Genomic DNA, 19,982 nt, shown 5'->3' with positions numbered 1-19,982 from the left:
CTAGGGAAGCAGCTCCTGGGACCCTGTAGAGATACGGAAGTCACCCCAATTTTTCTCCTGTTTCTGGAACTTAGTGTGGCAGAATTGTAGAAAGCCTTGCTCTTTCATTCTTTGTCCTTGCGTGGCTGGATCACTGGGGGTTCTCAGTGAGTGCGCTCCAGAGTCGGGTCGGGTCCTGGGGTAGCAGATCACACCACATACGCGGGCCCTGGGTGCTGTGTGTGAACCGGCTGGCCCTCTCGTGTGTCACGTGGGTGAGCAGATGCTACTATATGTGCATGATTGCTTTTTCATGTTTTCAGCATGATGTTCAGTCACAGGACTAGGGGTCAGAATGAGGAGGGGAAGACAGGTTTTCAGCTAGCTCTTGTTGGGCTGTTGCAATCTCCTGACAAAGCCACCATTGTTTTGCATAGAGTGCCAGTTGGTCTGGTTTGAATTGCTCTGGTATCCAGAAACTGGTTTCTTTTCCTCCATTCTGCCCCTGTGTGTGCAGGCAGTGGAGGAGGCCGGCCGGCCCCAGCGGGGACAGGCGCCTCCCCTGTGCCCGCGCCTGCGCCTCTCCTCCTGTGGGCACCCAGGCTTCTCCTGAACCTGGCTGGGCCGCAGCCAGCGTTGCCTCTCTGTAACGCCCCACCACATCTTGTTTCCAGGAATCATGCCGCTCACCCGCGGCCTTGGCCTCACTTGGCACTGCCCGCCCGCCCCGTGCATGGGCCACCTGCTTTGGCCTGGCTGTCTGCTGCTATCACCACTGCCTTCCCACCCAACGGTGTTGGCCTGGTGCCTGTTCTTGTCTTTCTTGTGTGCAGTGTTTCAGGCTTCAGGAGTAATCAGCAAGAGCAGGCATTCCTCTGGCTGAGCTCCCTTAAGGTAAGGAGTGGAGCCTGCAAGCCTGGTTTCTGATGCTGACTCTGGTCAGTACGGTATCTCACCAGCCCTCAGCGCAGCTCCCCGCCTGAGATCCAGCTGCTGTGGGATTCCCAGCTGCAGGGAGGACACAGGTATTCCCCTGGGGGGCAGGTGGCTCACCTGTTTGTGGTCACAAGGTTAAGACTATTTTCAGAAACTTGCAATTCTGTGCATTTGAATTTATAGCCGTCCAGCTGTAGTGAGGTATTTGAACTCCATACTTCCTATAAACCACACCGGGGCCTAAAAGGCCTAATTGGATTTAGGCTAAGCATTTCTGGTGGTGCTTACATCAAAGGCACATGATGTCAGGTCTTACCACCGCAGTGAGGCTAAGCATGGTCCTTTGATTTAGGTAATGCCTAGCAGATCTCACGGTAAAAAGACATTTCTCAGCAATGACACTTGTTCTTCAAGATATAACTGCTCTTCACCGTCTCTACTTCAGGTTGACACTTAGCTTTTAACTCTGTTGATTGACTTTCGTTTGATTGAGCTTTTTCATCTTATGTAGTCAAACCATCAATGATACACAAAATAGGTGTCTCTCTAAAGCTTTTTTTTTGGGGGGGGTGCTGGGGCTTGAACTTGGAGTCTGAGCACTTACTGTCCCTGAGCATTTTTGCTCAAAGCTAGCACTCAACTACTTGACCAACACCTCCACTTTGTCAGCTTTTTTTTGTTTTGTTTTGTTTTTGTCGGTCGTGGGCTTGAACTCTGGGCCTGGGCGCTGTCCCTCAGCTCTTCAGCTCAAGGCCAGCACTCTACCACTTGAGCTACAGCGCCACTTCCGGTTTTCTGGTGGTTTATTGGAGATAGGAGTCTCACGGTCTCTCCTGCCCGGGCTGGCTTTGAACCTCGATCCTCAGATCTCAGCCTACTGAGTAGCTAGGATTACAGGCGTGAGCCACCAGCGCCCGGCGCTTTTTTTTTTTTTTTTGTAGTTCATTGGAGATAAGCATTTCATGGACTTGCCTGCCCAGGCTAGCTTTAAACTAAGATCCTCAGATCTCAGCCTCCTGACTAGCTAGCATTACAGAGGCCTGAGCCACCGCCACAGAGTACCAACAGCTCCTTTGTAGGAATTACCCCCTTCCTCTCACACTCTGCACTTTTTTTTTTGGGGGGGGTCCAGTCATGGGGCCTGAACTCTGGGTCTGGGCGCTGTCCCTCAGCTCTTCAGCTCAAGGCTAGCACTCTACCACTTGAGCCACAGTGCCACTTCCGGCTTTTTTCATTTTGCTTATGTGGTGCTGAGGAATCGAACCCAGGGCCTCTGGCATGCAAGGCAGGCGCTCTACCACTGAGCCACCTTCCCAGCCCCCACTCTGCACTTTTGAACGCTGCTTCACTTCAAATGCTAAGGTAACAGGTGAACTCTTCCTCCCGCCTCCATCACCTTTTTGGATTATGGATTCAGAAAATTTCCTACCCTTTGCCTAAATGTGCGGTGTGGATGAGCCGATTTTCCCATAGTGCTCTCTTTTCCCAAGACCTTGGCTTGCTACTTGGTCTCACTGGCCTGGGGACCCCACGGCCAGGTGTAGTCTTTGCCCCTTGGCTCCCTGCAGTCAGGAGTGTTACCATAACTCCTCTGTCTTCAAAGAGAAGGACCCAGCTATGGCAGTGATAGGGACTGAAAGGAAGGAGGGAGGAGGGAGGGAGCTCCTGCCCAGGCTGGGAGACTCTGCTGACACCCTGGGCTCATTTGCTCACTCTGAAAGGTGTTCTGTCCCTCCCAGCCGCTGCGAGGCTGAGGCCGGGGCTTGGAATTGGGATCTTTCCTGGCTATGGAGACTCGCTTCCTGTGGGGGGGAACAGCAAGATGAGACCTCATCTCTTCATTAAGTCCAGGGAGCGGTCTGCAGCCTGGCGAGTGGTCTGGCACGCCCACCAGTGAGCAGCGTCTGGGCCTCCTCCCTCCCCCCACCCAGCATGGACCTGGTGCTGGGCTGCGGGTCACGGAGTCCAGCTTGCAGCAGGATTTCTAGCCAGGGGAGCCAGGGCAGCTGCTGGGGCGTAGGCACTGAGAACCCCCACCTTCAGGGCCTTCGACAGAGTGGGGCAAGGCTCCCGCCACACGGCCATGCTTCTGTGGTGGAGAGTGAGTGCCCACAGAGGGACCACGCTCTCGGGTGGTCCCGCTCTGCGGGCTGTGGCTGTGCACTAACAGTTCAGGACATTATGGAAAACATTTTCTGGGCAAATCCATTCCTTGAGACACCCCTGTCTTCAGGACAGAAAGCAAGTCTTGTCTAACCACCAACTTCATTTTGTCTTCTCATAGTTCTGTGAAAATCAGTTTCTTTTTCCCAAAGAAAATGAAGTTCAAGCTGGGTACCAGTGGCACCCGCCTGTAATCCCAGCTACTCAGGAGCCTGAGAGCTGAAGATAGCAGTTGGAAGCCAGCCCAGGCAGGAAAGTCCATGAGACTCTTATCTCCAACTAACCACCAGAAAACTGGGAGTGACACCATGGCTCAAAGTGGTACATGCTAGTCTTGAGAGAAAAAAGCTCAGGAACAGTGCCTAGGCCCTGAGTTCAAGCTCCACAACTGACAAGAAAGAAAATGAAGTTCAGAAAGGCCAGCTGTTTTCCCCAGCTGCAGGCTGCAGCCCGGAGCACTGTGACACTCTTCCCTTTTCGCCTGTGGCCACAGTTCAGTAATTATGAGGAGCCAGCTCTCCTTCCTCTTCCCCAGAGAGCCCAACTGGTCCTTCAACTCCATGAGATGCTGAAACTCACGCGGTCAAGAAATCTGTTAAATGGGTTGACTTTGACTTTTGTGCCAGTCCTGGGGCTTGAACTCAGGGCCTGGGCGCTGTCCTTAAGGTTCTTTTGCTCAACGCTAGCACTCTACCACTTGAGCCATAATGCCACTTCTGGTTTTTTCTGTGTATGTAGTGCTGAGGAATGGAACCCAGGGCTTCACGCATGCTAGGCGAGCACTCCACATAAAAACCAGTCCAAATGGTTGGTTTTTATGTTTGTTCACAAGGCCCTCTCTCCCAGCTTGCCTTCCTCCTGTCACAATGTGCATGCCAGGAATCCTTGAGGCTGTTTTTTTTTTTTTTTTTTTCAGTCATGGGGCCTGAACTCTGGGCCTGGGTGCTGTCCCTCAGCTCCTCAGCTCAAGGCCAGTGCTCTACCACTTGAGCCACAGCGCCACTCCCGGCTTTTTCTGCTTACATGGTGCTGAGGAATTGAACCCATGGCCTCATGCATGTAAGGCAAGCACTCTACCACTGAGCCACCTTCCCAGCCCGAGGCTGGTCTTTAATTACCTTCATATGAATTTTGTTTTTTTGTACCAGTCCTGAGACTTGAACTCAGAGCCTGGGTGCTGTCCCTGAGCTTTTGTGCTCAAGGATAGCACTCTACCACTTGAACCACAGCTCCATTTATGACTTTTTGATGGTTAATTGGAGATAAGAGTCTCGTGAACTTTTCTGCCTGGGCTGGCTTTGAATCACAGTCCTCAGATCTTAGCCTCCTGAGTAGCTAAGATTATAGGCATGAGCTACCAGGAGCCACTGGTGCCTAGCTTGATCTTTTAATTTTGTTGTTGTTGTTGTTGCTTGTGGAGCTTGAACTCAGGGTTTTGGCACTGTCCCTGAGCTTCTTTGTGCTCAAGGCTAATGCTCTACCACTTGAGCCACAGCGCCACTTTTGGTTTTTGACATGTGCTTGTCCTCTAATGCAGGTATAAAAAATATTCCTCTTCATGCATTCGCATTAACTGTTAAGATGAAAAGCACTAGTGCTGGTGGCTCACTCCTGTAATCCCAGCTACTCAGGGAGTTGGGATTGTGATCTGAGGATTATGTTTCAAACCAGCCTGGGCAGGAAAGTCTGTGAGACTCTTATGTCCAATTAACCCCCCAAAACCAAAAGTGGAGCTGTGGCTCAAGTGGTAGAGCTCAGATTAAAAGTACCAATATACCAAAGTTAAAATATGACAATAAACTGAAACTTCACCTTATCTTTCACTGTTGTTTTTAAGTTTGATAAAAAGGAAAATGAAGTAGAGAATGGAAGCTGGTATTCAGGAGCACACTCAGGAAGTCATCTATGGAGAAGGGAGGACAATTTTTTCCCCCCAGTCCTGGGGGTTGAACTCAGGGCCTGGGCACTGTCCCTGAGAGTGCTCGAGGCGAGCACTCTACCACTTGAGCCACAGCGCCACTTCCAGCTTTTTCTGTGTATGTGGTGCCGAGGAATGGAACCCAGGGCTTCCTGCATGCTAGGCAAGCGCTCTACCACTGAGCCACCTTCCCAGCCCCCGGAGAACTGAATTCTTGTGCATCCAAAAAGGGAAAAGCCATGGAAGCCTATTTCTAGGTCTTGGCGAGCTGAAGAGTGTTACCTTATCCTTTGAGACGCGTCAGCCAGCTTCAGGTTCCCTGGCTTTTAAGTAGGTTATGCAGTTGGCAGGGCCTCCAGAATGACTAATGATGGCGATACTGACACCGTCGTTTCTTGCCTGGCTTCATAGGAACGCAGGAACATTGGCAAGTAGGACTATTTCTGTGACAGCTCGGGCAGCTGGTTTCCCCAGGCCTCACCTCCGCGTCGGCTCTGGCTGGGAACTGTCTGTAGATCCCCTTCCTCTCTGTCTATACATTCCCGCCCTGTGATCGATCGCAGGGAGGCTTTTCATTCTTTATGCAGTCTTATCTGGGTTTTGAGCTGCCTGTACACACAGGAGAAGGTGCTAGGGAAAGTATTCTTGGGTGAAGTTGGTCATTCACAGTACTGAGTGCTGGGAAAGCTCTCCTGTGTCTGGGGCCTTATCAGCGGGGCAGGGCTGTATTGAGTACCATAAAATGTGGACAGCTTCACTGGACGATCTGCTTTTGCTTTGCTGACTTCACTTTCTAAGAGTTATTTTAAAATGTTACACAGGGCTGGGAAGGTGGCTCAGTGGTAGAGCGGCGCCTCCTGCACTGCTGCTTCACAGCACTTCCTGTGGAGGTCAAAATAAAAAAGACTCCTGGCCCGCAGCGGAGGAGGAGCTTGAAGCACAGGCGCGAGGCCCGGCCTGCAGAAGCCTCCCTGGCCGCCTCAGCCGCTGGCTCCTCTACTTGGCAGGTGGCCACAAAGTGCCAGGGCGATTCCTGCGCACACGTGGCTCTCCTCCTGCCCTGCGCTGCGGTGGCTGCTCCTGCCCCAGTTCTCCGTGAACCCTTGTCCTGCTGCGGCCTGCTAGTTTTGGCTGTCGCAGCTGTGGGACCAGGCCCAGGTCCAGGACAAGCCCACAGAAACAGCTGTTTGAAGAAAAAGAATTGAAATCCTAGAGGAGAGTGGACGCTGAACATTCTCTCTCCTCTCACTCATTAACGGCAGCGCTTAATTACCCTCACCTGCCTTGCTGGGTCTGCACAGAGGATTGACTCACAAGTTTGTATCTGTTTGTGGGGCTAATTACCTTCCCCAATTAACTTGAAAACCTGTAAGGTCTTGGACTGTACTTGGAGTTTTTCCTTGTTTATTTTGAAACATAATAAATTCCTATGTTAAACACTCCAAAATGGCAAACAGTGAAAACTTATTTCTACCACACCTGTAATTCTCCAGAATCACCACAACCATCATCTTAACCATTACCCATTTCTGTGTGTGTGTGTGTGTGTCTGTCTGTCATGGGGCTTGAATTCTGGGCTTGGGCGCTGTCCCTGCGTTCTTCAGCTCAAGGCGAGCGCTCTACCACTTGAGCCACAGTGCCACTTCCGGTTTTCTGGTGGTTTATTGGAGACAAGAGTCTCACAGATTTTTCCTGCCTGGGCTGGCTTTGAACCGTGAGCCTCAGATCTCAGCCTCCTGAGTAGCTAGGATTACAGGTGTGAGCCACAGCACCTAGCTCTAGCCAAACCTTTACATTGTATTTCATTTTCCAAGAAATGACTGAGTCTCCTCCGTGTGTTTTGTTTTCAGTGGGAAGTTGGTGTCTCCAAAGTGGAAGAATTTCAAGGGTCTGAAGCTTCAATGGAGAGACAAGATTCGGCTCAACAACGCCATCTGGCGGGCGTGGTACATGCAGTGTACGTGCATCGCCACCCTGGGAGGCAGCGTGGCTGCAGGACCCCTGCTGCTGTGGGGTGGGAGCTCCCCCGGGCCTGAGCCCCCAGGGGGCGGAGCCTGCTCTTGGCACCTTGCCTTTTCAGTAGAAGTCTCTCAGGTAGTCTGTGGAGTTGAGAAAACCAAGCCAAGCCCCAGGGGTGCGCAGAGTCATCAGGCACAGCTAGCTAGTCAAGAGAGACCAGTGTAGAGAGAGGGAGGTCTCATGGTGGAGGGTGCTCAGTAGCAGGCTGGGTCCGGAGGAGGCTACTCTCAGGGGAGCTGGAGAGGCGACACGGGAAGTCCGAGCGTAGATCTGGGAAGATGCATACCCTCCTGTCCCCAGTGGGGGACGCAGGCTTGTTCGGGAGCTGAGCTGGCTGGGCCCGATGGCGCCTCTTGAAGAGCAGACTCTTGCTCACACATCATTGTCAGAAACTTTATTTCTCGGAAGCCTCCAGCTCTCCCGGGGAAGCAGAAGGGAAAAACTCTCCCGAAGGTGCTGCATGAAGGGAAGCACGGGGTGGATGGGCGGGGCTCCTCCGGGGGCTTGGTGCAGCGATGTCTCACATCCCTCTGCCCAGATCTGGAGAAGCGCAAGAATCCGGTGTGCCACTTCGTCACCCCGCTAGACAGTTCCGTCGACGTGGACGAGCACCGCCGGCCAGAGGTACCTGGGAGGTGATGGAGGCATGCTGGGAAAGTTGGATTCTGGGGACTTGCCCCCGGACTTCCTTTAAAATCCCTATTTCTTCTTCTTTTTTTGGGGGGGGGGGTCCGTCGTGGGGCCTGGGCGCTGTCCCTCAGCTCTTCAGCTCAAGGCTAGCTCTCTACCACTTGAGTCACAGTGCCACTTCCGGGTTTTTTCTTTTTTCTTATGTGGTACTGAGGAATCGAACCCAGGGCCTCAGGCATGCAAGGCAAGTGCTCTACCACTGAGCCACCTTCCCAGCCCAAAATCCCTATTTCTTCTGGATGGCTGACTCCTCACTAAGCAGTAAGACCATAGCAAGGGGATGAAAAGAGGTTGAGGAAAGAGAACATTCTCATCTGTTGGTTTGCTTTTCTGTGTGTCTGCATGCATATATCTTATTTATTTGGGGATGCTTAGACTTGAACTCAGGGCTGTGAGCATGCTAGGTACTTTCCTCATGGCATCTTCAGCCCTATTTGCTCTGGTTATTTTTGCGACAGGATCTTGCTTTTTGCCCAGGCTGGCCTGGAACCACAATCCCACTGATCTCAGCCTCCCAGGAAGCTAGAATCCTGTTCCTTTCCTTTCTCTCCCCTTCCTTTCCCTTCCCTTCCTCTCTTTCTTTCTGACTCTTCCTTCCTTCCTTCCTTCTTTCTTTCCTTCTCTTTCTCTTTCTCCCCTCTCTCTCCTTCTCTCCCTCCCCCTTTCTCTCTCCCTCTCCCGCCCCCCTTTTTTTTCTCTCTCTCCTTCCTTCCTTCCTTTCTCTCTCTCTTTCCTTTCTCTCTCTCTTTCCTTCCTTTCTTTCTTTCTTTCTTTCTTTCTTTCTTTCTTTCTTTCTTTCTGGTTTAGGGATGGAGCTGGAGTCTCTCACAGGCTAGGCAAGTGTTCTATCACTGAGTCATATCCCATTCCTGAAAGAGTAATGTTTTCAAAAGCCAATTGTACAATAACTTCATCACTTACTCTGTTTATTTCGGTGGTCTATTTTGCAGGGCCTTGTGCTTGCTAGACAGGTGTTCTGCTATATGAGACAGACGCTCCACCCTTTGTGTGTGTGTGTGTGTGTGTGTGTTTGTCGACCACTTGAGCCACAGCGCCACTTCTGTTTTTCTGGTGGTTCATTGGAGATAAGCGTCTCACAGAGGACTAGGAAGGTGGCTCAATGGTAGAGTGCTGGTCTAGCATGCATGAAGCCCTGGGTCCGATGCCTCAGTACCACATACACAGAAAAAGCTGGAAGTGGCGCTGTGGCTCAAGTGGTCGGGCACCAGACTTGAGCAAAAGAAGCTCAGGGACGGCGCTCAGTAGGCCCAAGACTGGCAACAACAACAAAAAAGTCTTACAGACTTTCTTGCCCAGGCTGGCTTTGAACCGTGATCCTCAGACTCAGCCTCCTGAGTAGCTAGGATTACAGGCGTGAGCCACCAGTGCCTGGCCATTGTGTTGGTTATTGTTGAGGTAGGCTCTTGCTTTAAAAGCCCAGGTTAGCTTAGCCTGACTTCTGCCTTGTTTTAGTTTTACCTAAGCATGTCTTACTGTTAGGATGAAAACAAGCAAGCAGTCCTGGGGTTTGAACTCAGGGCCTGGACACTGTCCCTGAGCCTTACCACTTGAACCACAGTGCCATTTTTGGCCTTTTCTGTTTATGTGGTATTGAGGAATTGAACCCAGGACTTCATGCATGCTAGGCAAGCACTAAGCCATATTCCCAGCCCGAAAACAAACTTAATATAATAAAAAGAGTTCTGGAAGTGTGGTGTTTTCTGGAATTGCAAATATTATTCAGTCTGGTGGTAATCTTGCAGCCCTGTTTTGTTTTGTTTTCTGTGTTTATTCTTTTTGACAGGGAGTTTTTTTGGGACAAGGTCTTCCTGTGTACTCAGGCTGGCCTCACAACTTGAGATCCTCCTGCCCCTGCCTCCCTAGGGCTGGGTTCCCAGCTGTTTGCCCTGGCTGCTTGGTAGCATTTTACATGTACAGCTGATTATGTAAATACATGTCATCTATGTGGTGTGATTTTTTTTTTTTAATGGAGAAGGGTCTTGTTTTATAGCCCAGGCTGGCCTTGAACTTACAAGATTGGGTCTTGCTTCTTTCCCATGCACATGTCTGGACTACAGTCCTCTAGTTTTCACTTCCTGTCAGAGCTGGGATGACAGGCACTCACTAGCAGGCCCAGCTTCTTCCAATGATAGGGATTCTTACCGACTTTCTGCCTGGGCTGGCCTCGAACTGGGATCCTCCTCATCTCAGCCTCTCAAGTAGCAGGATTACAGACATGATGTCTCCTGGTGTCCAGTTTTGTAATCCTATTTGTTTATTTGTTATATCTTTTATTATTTCAGACTCATGACTAAGTGGTTGCAGGTGGTTTGAGACCTAAGGTCTGAGGCGGGGTAGTGCTGCGTCATGCGTCCTGAGGGCTGCTGGGGAAGGGGTTCTTCATGAGTTACAAGGTGGGGGGATTCGATGCTCTAGGGAAGAGAACACCGTGCTCTGGCTGAAGTGTCTGTCATCTCCTGTTCTTTTTTTTTTGGGGTCGGTCGTGGGGCTTGAACTCTGGGCTGGGCGCTGTCCCTCAGCTCTTCAGCTCAAGGCTAGTGTTCTTGAGCCACAGCGCCACCTCTGGTTTTCTAGTGGTTTATTGGAGATAAGAGTCTCAGGGACTTTCCTTCCCCGGGCTGGCTGAACTGCGATCCTCAGATCTCAGCCTTCTGACTAGCTAGGATGGCAGGCGGGAGCCCCAGCACCTGGCTTCCTGTTCGTTTTCATTCAGACATGACAGAGGCTGCCTCGGGAGCACTTGCGGGCTGCCTGTTTCCTTAGCCTTCCTCACACAGGGAGCAGCAGCTCCCTCCCCCCTCCCCTGCCTGTGCGTCCTTGACTGACCCTGGGCCCCGGTGTGGAGCCTCAGGACCTGGGGTACAGAGCCTCCCTTGAATGTCCTGAGTCTTGAAAACACCAGAGGGCTGATTAGAACCCAGAAGAGAAGGGAGTTGGGGGGGGGGGAATCCTGAGCAGCTCGGTCGTCCGAGGCCGCTTGGAGTATCCTGCGGTTCTGTGTTCGCGGGTGGAGTTTGGCTGGTCATCCAAGACACCTGTCCATTCCCACTTCCAGGCCATCACCACCGAGGGCAAGTACTGGAAAAGCCGCATTGAGATCGTGATCTTGGAGTACCACAAGTGGAGAACCTACTTCAAGAAAAGGGTATGAAAGCTGGAAGTGGCGCTGTGGCTCATGTGGAAGAGTGCTGGCCTTGAGCAAAAGAAGCTCAGGGACAGCGCCCAGGCCATGAGTTCAAGCCCCAGAACCAGCAAACAGAAAAAGGAAAAAGAAAGGGTATGACTGGTGATCCCTAGAGAGGAAGAAGAGACCACATTCAGACGCCGGCCAAGGTCTCGCCCACAGCTGTCCCACGCGGCCTGGGGCTTTGTGAGGAAAAGCTGGGACCGGGGCTCAGTCTTCCCATCTGTGAACAGGCCTCTTTTTTACCTCGACCCTGGATGAGAATGTCCTCTGCCCCCACCTCCCGGGTCCGTCTCCCCAGCTGCTTCCTGGCTATGTTGGGCCTAGGTTCTTCCAGGGAGTCCACGCGTGTGCAGGGAGGTGAGCCAGGCCGGGCCCTCGATTCCCAGAGCCCTTCGTGACCGCCTCGGCCTGCTTCCTCGCCCACAGCTACAGCAGCACAAGGATGAGGACCTCTCCAGCCTGGCCCAGGTGAGGGAGCCGGGGGCCCTGCTGTGACAGGCCACGGAGGGGCGGACACGACTCCAGAGGCAGAGTTGGCACCAGCTCCCTCCTGGCATGGACGCGTCATGTGTGCATGTGCGTGCGTGCGTGCGTGCATGTGTGTGTGCGCGTGCATGTGTGTGTGTGTGCCATCCGAGTCTCCGCCCCTGGTGCTGCTCTTTGACACTCGCTCCTCTGGGTGGCAGGATGACGACGTGCTGTACTGGCACAAACGCGGGGATGGCTGGAAGACCCCAGTCCCCATGGAGGAGGATCCGCTTCTGGACACCGACATGCTCATGTCAGAATTCAGTGACACCCTCTTCTCCACGCTGTCTTCACACCAGCCGGTGGCCTGGCCCAATCCACGGGAAATCGGTAACTCGCAGGCCCCACCTCCTTCCCTGTCAAGCTCCCGAGGGCTGAGCCGTCTCTGAGCTGCACAGGACTTGTCTCTCTAGGCCGGGAGAGGAGAGGATCTTCCTGTCTTGCACTGGGCTGGGGGCAGGGAGGGAAGGGCCGGTGGCGTGGAAACACAGACGACACACACGAAAAGTTGGCTATATCAGGGCAGCTATGGTTCCTTGGTACCACTGTGAGAAGACAGTGCAGGGTCTGGTGTGAACTAGTTTCATGCTGACACTCCCTTAGCGTGAGGGATGGGCCAGTGCACCAAAGTTACAGAAAGAGCCTTAGCTTTTACAAATCCAAAGCAATCTTTTACCAGGAAATCAGCTGCATGTGATGGAGCCAAGCGAGACTCCAGTCTGCTTTTACCATGGTGGAGGTAGTCAGGATAGTCTAGGCAGGCGCGAGGCCTGTCTTCCAGGTTGGAAGAGACTGGATCTGGACTGCATGTAGACTGGCTGGCACTGAACTACCTCCCCAAACTGAACAAACTTCAGGAATCTCAGATAATTTAAGCCAAATAACTTGATTACAATGCCAGATAACAAGTTTACACAGACACAGACATAGATGTATAGGTGTGCACACAGAGTCAAGTTGAGGTCGGCACGAGATTGAGTTGCGACAAAATAGCAACTGAATTCCCATGATGCCAAGATGGCGCATCAGCCACATGGCCAGTGCTAGACAGAGCTAAAGATTTTGACAGTGAGCGTTCTAGCACACATGGAGCTTCAGCCTCCACCCCCACTCCAAAGGCAGGGGAGGGGTCCCGCAGGGGAGGGGGCCTCGCATGGGAGGCCACAGAAATAGGTGGAGTAGTAAGCTCGGTGGAAGGTTAAGAGTCAGATGAGACCCAATCCTTAACCCACCATGTGGCCAAGATGGCAAATTTCTGAAAAAACGCAAAGAAAACCTAAACAAATGGAAACTCGGACAATTTTCAAACCTAAAATGGCTAGCCTTTGAGCGGGAACCTAGAAGGGAGTCCCCGGGACCCAGCCTGCGTCACACTCTTCAGGGCACAAGCCGAAATGTTGTAGAAAAGAGAAAGGGAGAGAGAGGGAAAGTTGGACATGATTGACAGAGAGAGAGCAAAGAGAGCCTGAAAGTAAACAGACTTCCGACCAGTTACCATTGCAGCGGCAAAACCTGTCTACATCTGAGAATGGCATAAAAATGAGGCGCTCTGGCTTTCCAGGGAGCACAGGAGGCATTTCAAAGGGGTTTCACCGCTCGGGCGTGATTCGTAGCACCCCATTAAATGTGTAGGAGAGTCAGTCTGGTGAGTGAAGGAGAGCTGACCAGGCAGAAGCGGCGTCCCGACTTCCCCCAGAGCCCTCTAGAGAGAAACGGCCAAGCCCCCAAAACCAAGCGTCCTCGGCTTCAGAGGTGACCGGCCTTTCGGCTAAAGGCCGTAGGAGCTCTCTGGCGTGGCGCCACGTCTGGACAGAGACTGAGCAACAGAGAGCCGTAGAGAGTAGTTTCACTCACTAGAGTAGAGAAGTGGTGTGGACGTGGATGTGAAGGCAGCAATGGTGTCGATGCGCTGTGTCCGCAGCAGACAGACAGGTTCGCAAAAGGCCGTCAGAACTGTGGGTATTCCTCAGAGCAAAAAAGGGAAAAAAAGAAAAGAAAAGGGAGAGAAATCCCACTTATCCTGACTTTAAGCCCTTCCCTGGTTTCAACAGCGCCATTTATGTTAGGTTTTTAAAAAGAGGTAGCCGAGTAAGAACCACACCACGCACGTGGTATTCAGGTAAGGGGTAGGTTTATTCATCGTTCTGGCTGCCACCAGGCCCAGCTGGCCCTCCGCAGCTGGGAAAGAGCTTCTGGGCCTGGGCTAGGCCTTCTCTAGGGCATGGGAGGAGAAAGGTGTGGCCACATCAAAGTCAGGTGTGACCTCAGCGGATGCAGATGTGACCTCTTCAGGTGTGCCAGTTGCCTAGGTAACGCAGGTACTGGGTGGAGACGTTGCTGCGAGGAGGGTGGAGTCTGCTTGCCACCCAGGGGAGGACCTTCCACTAAGAATGCAGAAATCCCCCCAGCTGCCCACAGTCTTGGAAGACCAGAATGTGCGCAGGCCGTGTTCACTCACCCCCGCCCGGTCTCCTGTCTGGTTCTTCTTGCAGCGCATTTGGGGAATGCAGACATGATCCAGCCGGGACTCATCCCCCTGCAGCCCAACCTGGACTTCATGGACACCTTTGAGCCGTTCCAGGGTGAGCATGGGGCAGGGGCCGCATGGCGCCCGCGTTTCCCCTGCCCGGCCCAGAGCAGGTTGGGGCCCCTCTCAAAGAGAAGACAGAATAGGTTGCGGGAAGACTTAGAATTTTTTTTAAAACGCAGCTGTTTTTGTGGTAACAGCCAAGCCTGGGAAATCCTTTTTTTGTTTTTGTTGTTGTTGTTGTTGTTGGTCGTGGGGCTTGAACTCTGGGCCTGGACGCTGTCCCTGTGCTTTTCATCTCAAGGCGAGTGCTCTACCGCTTGAGCTAGCTACAGCACCACTGCTGGTTTTCTAGTGGTTTATTGGAGATAAGAGTTTCACAGACTTCCCTGCCCAGGCTGGTTTTGAACCCTGATCCTTAGATCTCAGCCTCCTAAGTAGCTAGGATGACAGGCTTGAGCCACTGGTGCCAGGCTAGGGCTGGGAAATTCTTGCAGGCATGTTCCCTCTGGAAGGAAGGTGGCAGTCTCGGAAGGCTCTCATCGTCTGAGCAGCAGAGGGCGCTAGAACACAGCCACCGTCCAGCAAAGGCCGTTCTGCCCTTGTCAGAGTTCAGTCTGCCTGCAGTGTTTCTGAGCTAGCAGGGGTCTTTCTATGGAAAAAGCCGTCTGCACCGGAACCCGCGGGCCAGGACAGCGCCTGGGGAGGGGGCTTCGCTCTCCCTTTGTCTGGATCTTAGTTCCAGGCATGGTGAGCTTATGGAGCTTATCAGACTCTCCATAGTTCTTTTTTCTTGTTTTTTTTTGCAGACCTCTTCTCTTCTAGCCGCTCCATTTTTGGCGCCACGTTGCCTGCCCCGCCCTCGACACCTGCACCTGACCCCAACAGCCCACCTGCTCAGGTAGAGGAAGCTGGGGAAAGGGCAGCAGGCACAGGGCTGTCAGGCAACTTCGCAGCCATAGCCACAGTAGTGACAGCCACATGCCAGGTGTAGCCAGGCCCAGAGCTGAGCGCGTGATGAGGCGCGAACACCTCGGTCAGCCTTCTTTGAAAGCGGCAGTTTGGTATGCTTCTTTTACTTCTGAGCAGCCAGACTTGGTTACAGGTGCTAGCACTGCAGAGCCCGGTGTGCACGGCCTGGTTCTCTGCCCGCAGGGGAAGGTCTGGGACTGGTGCCCGGATCAGCTTAGTCACCAGTAACCCGGCACCTTCCTCTCCCACCTGGCTTGGGAAGAGTTTCTTCTGTAGTGTGAGATCTGCAGGTTGATTCCGGGTGGCCTTTCCACGTAGGACGAGCTGGCTGACCGGAGGCTGATACCTGAAGCCATTCTGGAGGAACTTCCCGAGCAGCTGCGATCCAGGCTGCTTCTGCTGTAACAGAAGACGGCAGGGACTATGGGGAGCTTTAGTGGACCCTAGAAACCAGATATCTCCAGGCTGCCGGCCACCTGTGTGGAGCCGTGCGGTCTTCCTGCGCTCCGTACAGTCCTTCAGTTTCAAATGGACGCTAGCGCTGGCAGGGCAGTGGTGGCAGCGACAGGCATGGGCGCCTGTCGCTCTGTCGCCCTGTCGCTCTGTCGCTCTGTCGCCGCTCCTGCATTCACAGTTAGGATTTGTGGCCTGTGGTGCAGTGAATGCGAGTTGCCTGGTTCGGCACTGACCTCTGACCCCTGACCCCAGCGTCTCTTCTTTTCTCAGGGGAGCATCCTGTCAGCCACTACTCTGCCCACCGTCAGCCTTCCTGACAGCCTCATCAGCCCCTCCGCCGCCCCGTCCCTGGACGCCACAGAGGAGCGGGGCTGCGAACCTGCTGCCCAGAACCAGGACCCCTTCATCCAGTCCACAGACTTTGGGCCTTCCGAGCCGCCGCCACTCAGCGTCCCGCAGCCCTTCCTCCCCGTCTTCACCATGCCCTTACTGCCCCCCAGCCCGGCCCCTGTGCCCCCCACGCTGCCCCTGGCCCCGCCTCCTGCCGCTACCCTAACCCCCCCGGCCACGCCCGCCTTCCTGCAGCCACAGAAGTTTGTTGGGGTCAGCAGAACCCCGCCTGTCATCACGTACACAGCCTCTGCCACCCTGACCCACGACGCCTCTGCCACCTCCTTCAGCCAGACCCAGGGCCTCGTGCTCGCTCCCTGCCGCCCGCTCCCCGCGCCCTCTCCCTGCGGCCTGGCACTGTCCCCCGCCTCCCAGCCACCCGCCACCGGGTCCCCTCAACCTCTTTTAACCTTCGTTCATCCCAAGCCTGTGTCCTTGACTGGAGGGAGGCCTAAGCAGCCCCCTAAAATAGTGCCTGCTCACAAACCCGAGCCTGTGTCCTTGGTGTTGAAGAACGCTCACCTCACTCCAGGTGAGTTCATGCCTGTGGGAGGCAGGGAACCCCGACCCAAAGGCTCCCAGCACCATCCCTGCTCAGCTGGGGCGGCCATGTGCAGTCCAAAACAGCTTAAAAGCAAGTCGCTTTTCACCATGCAGTGGTGGCTCACGCCTGTAATCCTAGCTGCTCAGGAAGCTGAGATCTGAGGATCACGGTTCAAAGCCAGCCTGCAGGAAAGTCCATGAGACTCCTATCTCTCCAATTAATTACCAGAAAATTGGAAGTGGAGGAAGTGGTGCTGTGGCTGGAGTGGTAGAGCTAAAGAGCTCAAGGCCCAGAGTTCAAACTCCATGACCAAGGGAAAATATATATGTGTGTGTGTGTGTGTATATATATATGTATATATATATGTGTGTGTGTGTGTATATATATGTATATATATGTGTGTGTGTGTGTGTGTATATATATGTATATGTGTGTGTGTGTATATATATATATGTATATGTGTGTGTGTGTATATATATATGTATTATGGGCCTGGGAGGATGGCTCAGTGGTAGAGTGCTTGCCTTGCATGCATGAGACCCTGGGTTCCAGTCAGCACCACATAAGCAGAAAAAGCCGGAAGTGGCGCTGTGGCTCAAGTGGTAGAGTGCTAGCCTTGAGCTGAAGAGCTGAGGGACAGCGCCCAGGCCCAGAGTTCAAGCCCCACAGTTGACCAAAAAAGAAAATATTTTTTTTTCCTTGTTCTCTTAATAGATTACCAAACTATGATGCCAAATAATTTGGCTAACAGTAACTAGAAACATGTTTCTCATTTCCGTAGGATATAAAGTAGGATGTATGTTTTAAAATTCAAAAACGTCTATGATTCTTGCCAAATAGCCATTTCTCATATACTAACTTTAAAAAAAAAGTGGTTTTGGGCATGTCTTCCCAGTGTCCAGAACGCCCCTCTCAAAGGGGCGCCGCAGAGCGCGTCGGGCGCGCTGGCAGCAGAGGCCCGTGCTGCGGGGCTCTGCGGCGCGGCCGCCCTCACGGGCCAGACCTCTGCAGGCAGGCCCAGGCCTCGCCCTCACTTCTCGTCCCGGCAGCTGCCTTTTCAGGGCAGCCGCAAGCGGTGATCATGACATCAGGCCCTCTGAAGAGGGAGGGGGTGCTGGCCTCCACGGTGTCCCAGTCCAGCGTGGTCATCGCGCCCGCCACCATCGCCAGGGTGAGGAGGGGCCTGAATATGCCCAGGTGGCCTTGTTTCTCCCCCCCCCCAGGGTCCTCCCCTGCCCTGCGGTGCACTAGTGCCCAGTGACCTCCTCCTGTGTCCCCACAGGCCCCTGGCGTCGCCGACTTCCACAGCAGCATCCTTGTGACAGACCTCAGCCGCAGCACAAGCAGCCGCCCCGCTCCCAGCTCGCGCCTCTTCTCCTCAGGCACCGCACAGGACTCGGGGGTGAAGGGCGAGCAGGGCCCGCCGCACACGGACAGCCCCCAGGCCCCCGCCGCAGGCCCCAGTGAGTGTCCGCTCCAGGCAGGCAGGTGGGCCCGGGAGGGAAGGCCAGGCCCCGCCCGCATGGGCTGGGAAGGCGCCCAGCCCTGGCCCCGGATGGAGGCGGAGCCTGCAGGACCCTCAGCCTGCTGGAGGCACAGGGCGACATGCGGCGTGGGCCAAAGGGCAGTGGTTGGTGGGCTTCTGATTGAACATTTACAGGAGTGGGTAACTAAGTATATGAAAACACATATGTGGCCGGAATGGAAAGAGAGAAACGAGATCCCAGTGAGCACCGGGGTAAGGACTAGTGCCTTGCTCGTGGGGGTGTAGCTGACTGGGCCCACGGTCCCACCTCTGCGCGGACGGCTCCCCGTGGGGGCCACGCCAGCTTTCTGCTTGTGTCCAGCTTGCCCTCCGCAGCCTGGCGCGGCGGAGGAACGCGCATTTGGGATGTAGACAGGAGTTTTCCAGCTTTTCCCTCTGGGTAGTCATGGAGCTCAAAACAGGCTTCCAACATCCGAGGACTTTCTGGGGTTCCCTTGTTCTATGAGGACCGGGGTGGGTGGCCTGGCCTGGTGGCTCGTTCGGTGAGTTCCCTTAGAGAGTCTGTTTTGTTCTCAGGTCAAGACTGTCCAAACTCAGGGCAGGCCTCTCCGTGTGCTTCAGAACAAAGCCCCAGTCCTCAATCTCCCCAGAACTGCTCAGGGAAATCTACTGACCCCAAAAATATGGCTGCACTAAAGGTACGATGCATCTCTCCTTGGCCACAATTCCCGCCAAGATCATTGGGAAAGGAGAGCTGCCAGCTGGCTGGTGTTGAGCTGGGCTGCACCGCTCCAGCCACGGCCCTGTCCCCCAAGCAGCCGCTGTGATGAGGGGCCTGTCCGGGAGCTCTGGGCGGGCTATGGGGCTGTGAGTCTCAGGAGTGACAGTTCGCACAGCCTGCACAGCCAGGCTGCAGCTGCCCAGCACTAGCTAGAGGGGGGAGTTGGCCCTGGGAGCTCTGGGTTGGTGAGAAATGGGATGGACCCCAAAGTGCTGGGCAGTGCTCCCCGCGCGCTGCCCCGTCCCTGGCCTGTCTCCAGTCTAGCCATGCGGTGTGGGCTGGGCTGTGACGTGGGATGAGGCGGGCATTGAGTCCTGGCCTGTGTCCCAGTCATGTGGCTCCCCGCAGATGAAGCACATCTCCGCCGAACAGAAGAGGCGCTTCAACATCAAGATGGGCTTCAACACCCTCAACACTCTGATCGCCAATAACTCCAAGCTGGTGAGGCCCGAGGCGGGGGGGGGGCTGTTCTGTCCCCCGTGTGCGGCCCCCTCTGATGCACCTGTCCCTGCAGACCACCCGCGCCACCATGCTGCAGAAGACGGTGGAGTACATCACCAAGCTGCAGCAGGAGCGGAGCCAAATGCAGGAGGAGGCCCGCCGGCTGCGGGAGGAGATCGAGGAGCTCAACGCCGCCATCATGTGAGGCCCGGGCTCTGCCCGCTGCAGGCAGGGCGCTGTGGGTGGCCTTGTTGCTGTTGAGCACTTCGCTGCTCTTCCCCCTCCCGCCCTCCCTGCAGCAGCCCAGGCCTGCCCAGTGCCCAGGGCCCTCCCGCTGGCTGCCGCCAGTGCCACAGTCCTCTTGTTTTAGCTCCTGCCAGCAGCTTCTCCCCGCCACGGGAGTCCCAGTGGCCCGGCGCCAGTTTGATCACATGAGAGACATGTTCGATGAGTATGTGAAGAGCCGGACCCTGCAGAATTGGAAGTTCTGGATTGTATCTTTGGGTCTTGGCTCTTCCCCCCACCCCCAGGCAAAAAGAAATAGCAGACAGTGGTTGTTGTGGGTTCAATCGCTGGAGACAGGACTTGGGGCAGGGTAGGGGGTGCTGCTAGGTGACACATTCCAGGGGGCCTTGTAGGAAGGCCAGGGGGCTGTGGCAGACTGTGTGCTCTAGATCCTTGAGACCAACGTAATGTTGGGGCCGCCTGCAGCAGCGGGATGGGAAGGAGGGGTACCCAGCCTCCTCCAACCCACACCACAGTGCTCAGTCCCCTACAACCCACACCACACCACAGCGCTCAGTCCCCAACTCCAACCCACACCACAGCGCTCAGTCCCCAACTCCAACCCACACCACAGCGCTCAGTCCCCAACTCCAACCCACACCACAGCGCTCAGTCCCCAACTCCAATCACACCACAGCGCTCAGTCCCCAACTCCAACC

The 19,982-nt window shown here is 54.4% G+C and overlaps 1 protein-coding gene across 1 annotated transcript in view; it reads left to right on the top strand.

Annotated features, from left to right (window-relative positions):
* The window catches only part of Mlxip (MLX interacting protein), a 47,118-nt gene that overhangs the window by 23,850 nt on the left and 3,286 nt on the right, over nt 1-19,982 (top strand). The window contains exons 3-16 of the mRNA XM_013023071.1: nt 6,847-6,953; nt 7,554-7,639; nt 10,782-10,871; nt 11,340-11,381; nt 11,600-11,771; nt 13,934-14,023; nt 14,778-14,869; nt 15,667-16,318; nt 17,380-17,501; nt 17,613-17,793; nt 18,393-18,514; nt 18,946-19,038; nt 19,112-19,239; nt 19,409-19,532. Coding sequence (XP_012878525.1) covers nt 6,847-6,953; nt 7,554-7,639; nt 10,782-10,871; nt 11,340-11,381; nt 11,600-11,771; nt 13,934-14,023; nt 14,778-14,869; nt 15,667-16,318; nt 17,380-17,501; nt 17,613-17,793; nt 18,393-18,514; nt 18,946-19,038; nt 19,112-19,239; nt 19,409-19,532 — 2,101 coding nt within the window. The remainder of the gene's footprint in view (nt 1-6,846; nt 6,954-7,553; nt 7,640-10,781; nt 10,872-11,339; nt 11,382-11,599; nt 11,772-13,933; nt 14,024-14,777; nt 14,870-15,666; nt 16,319-17,379; nt 17,502-17,612; nt 17,794-18,392; nt 18,515-18,945; nt 19,039-19,111; nt 19,240-19,408; nt 19,533-19,982) is intronic.

The sequence above is a fragment of the Dipodomys ordii genome, unplaced genomic scaffold (genome assembly GCF_000151885.1).
Source record: "Dipodomys ordii isolate 6190 unplaced genomic scaffold, Dord_2.0 Scaffold66, whole genome shotgun sequence".
Taxonomy (NCBI): domain Eukaryota; kingdom Metazoa; phylum Chordata; class Mammalia; order Rodentia; family Heteromyidae; genus Dipodomys; species Dipodomys ordii.
The sequence above is the reverse complement of the archived record's forward strand: the minus strand, read 5'-3'. Positions and strand labels throughout refer to the sequence as shown.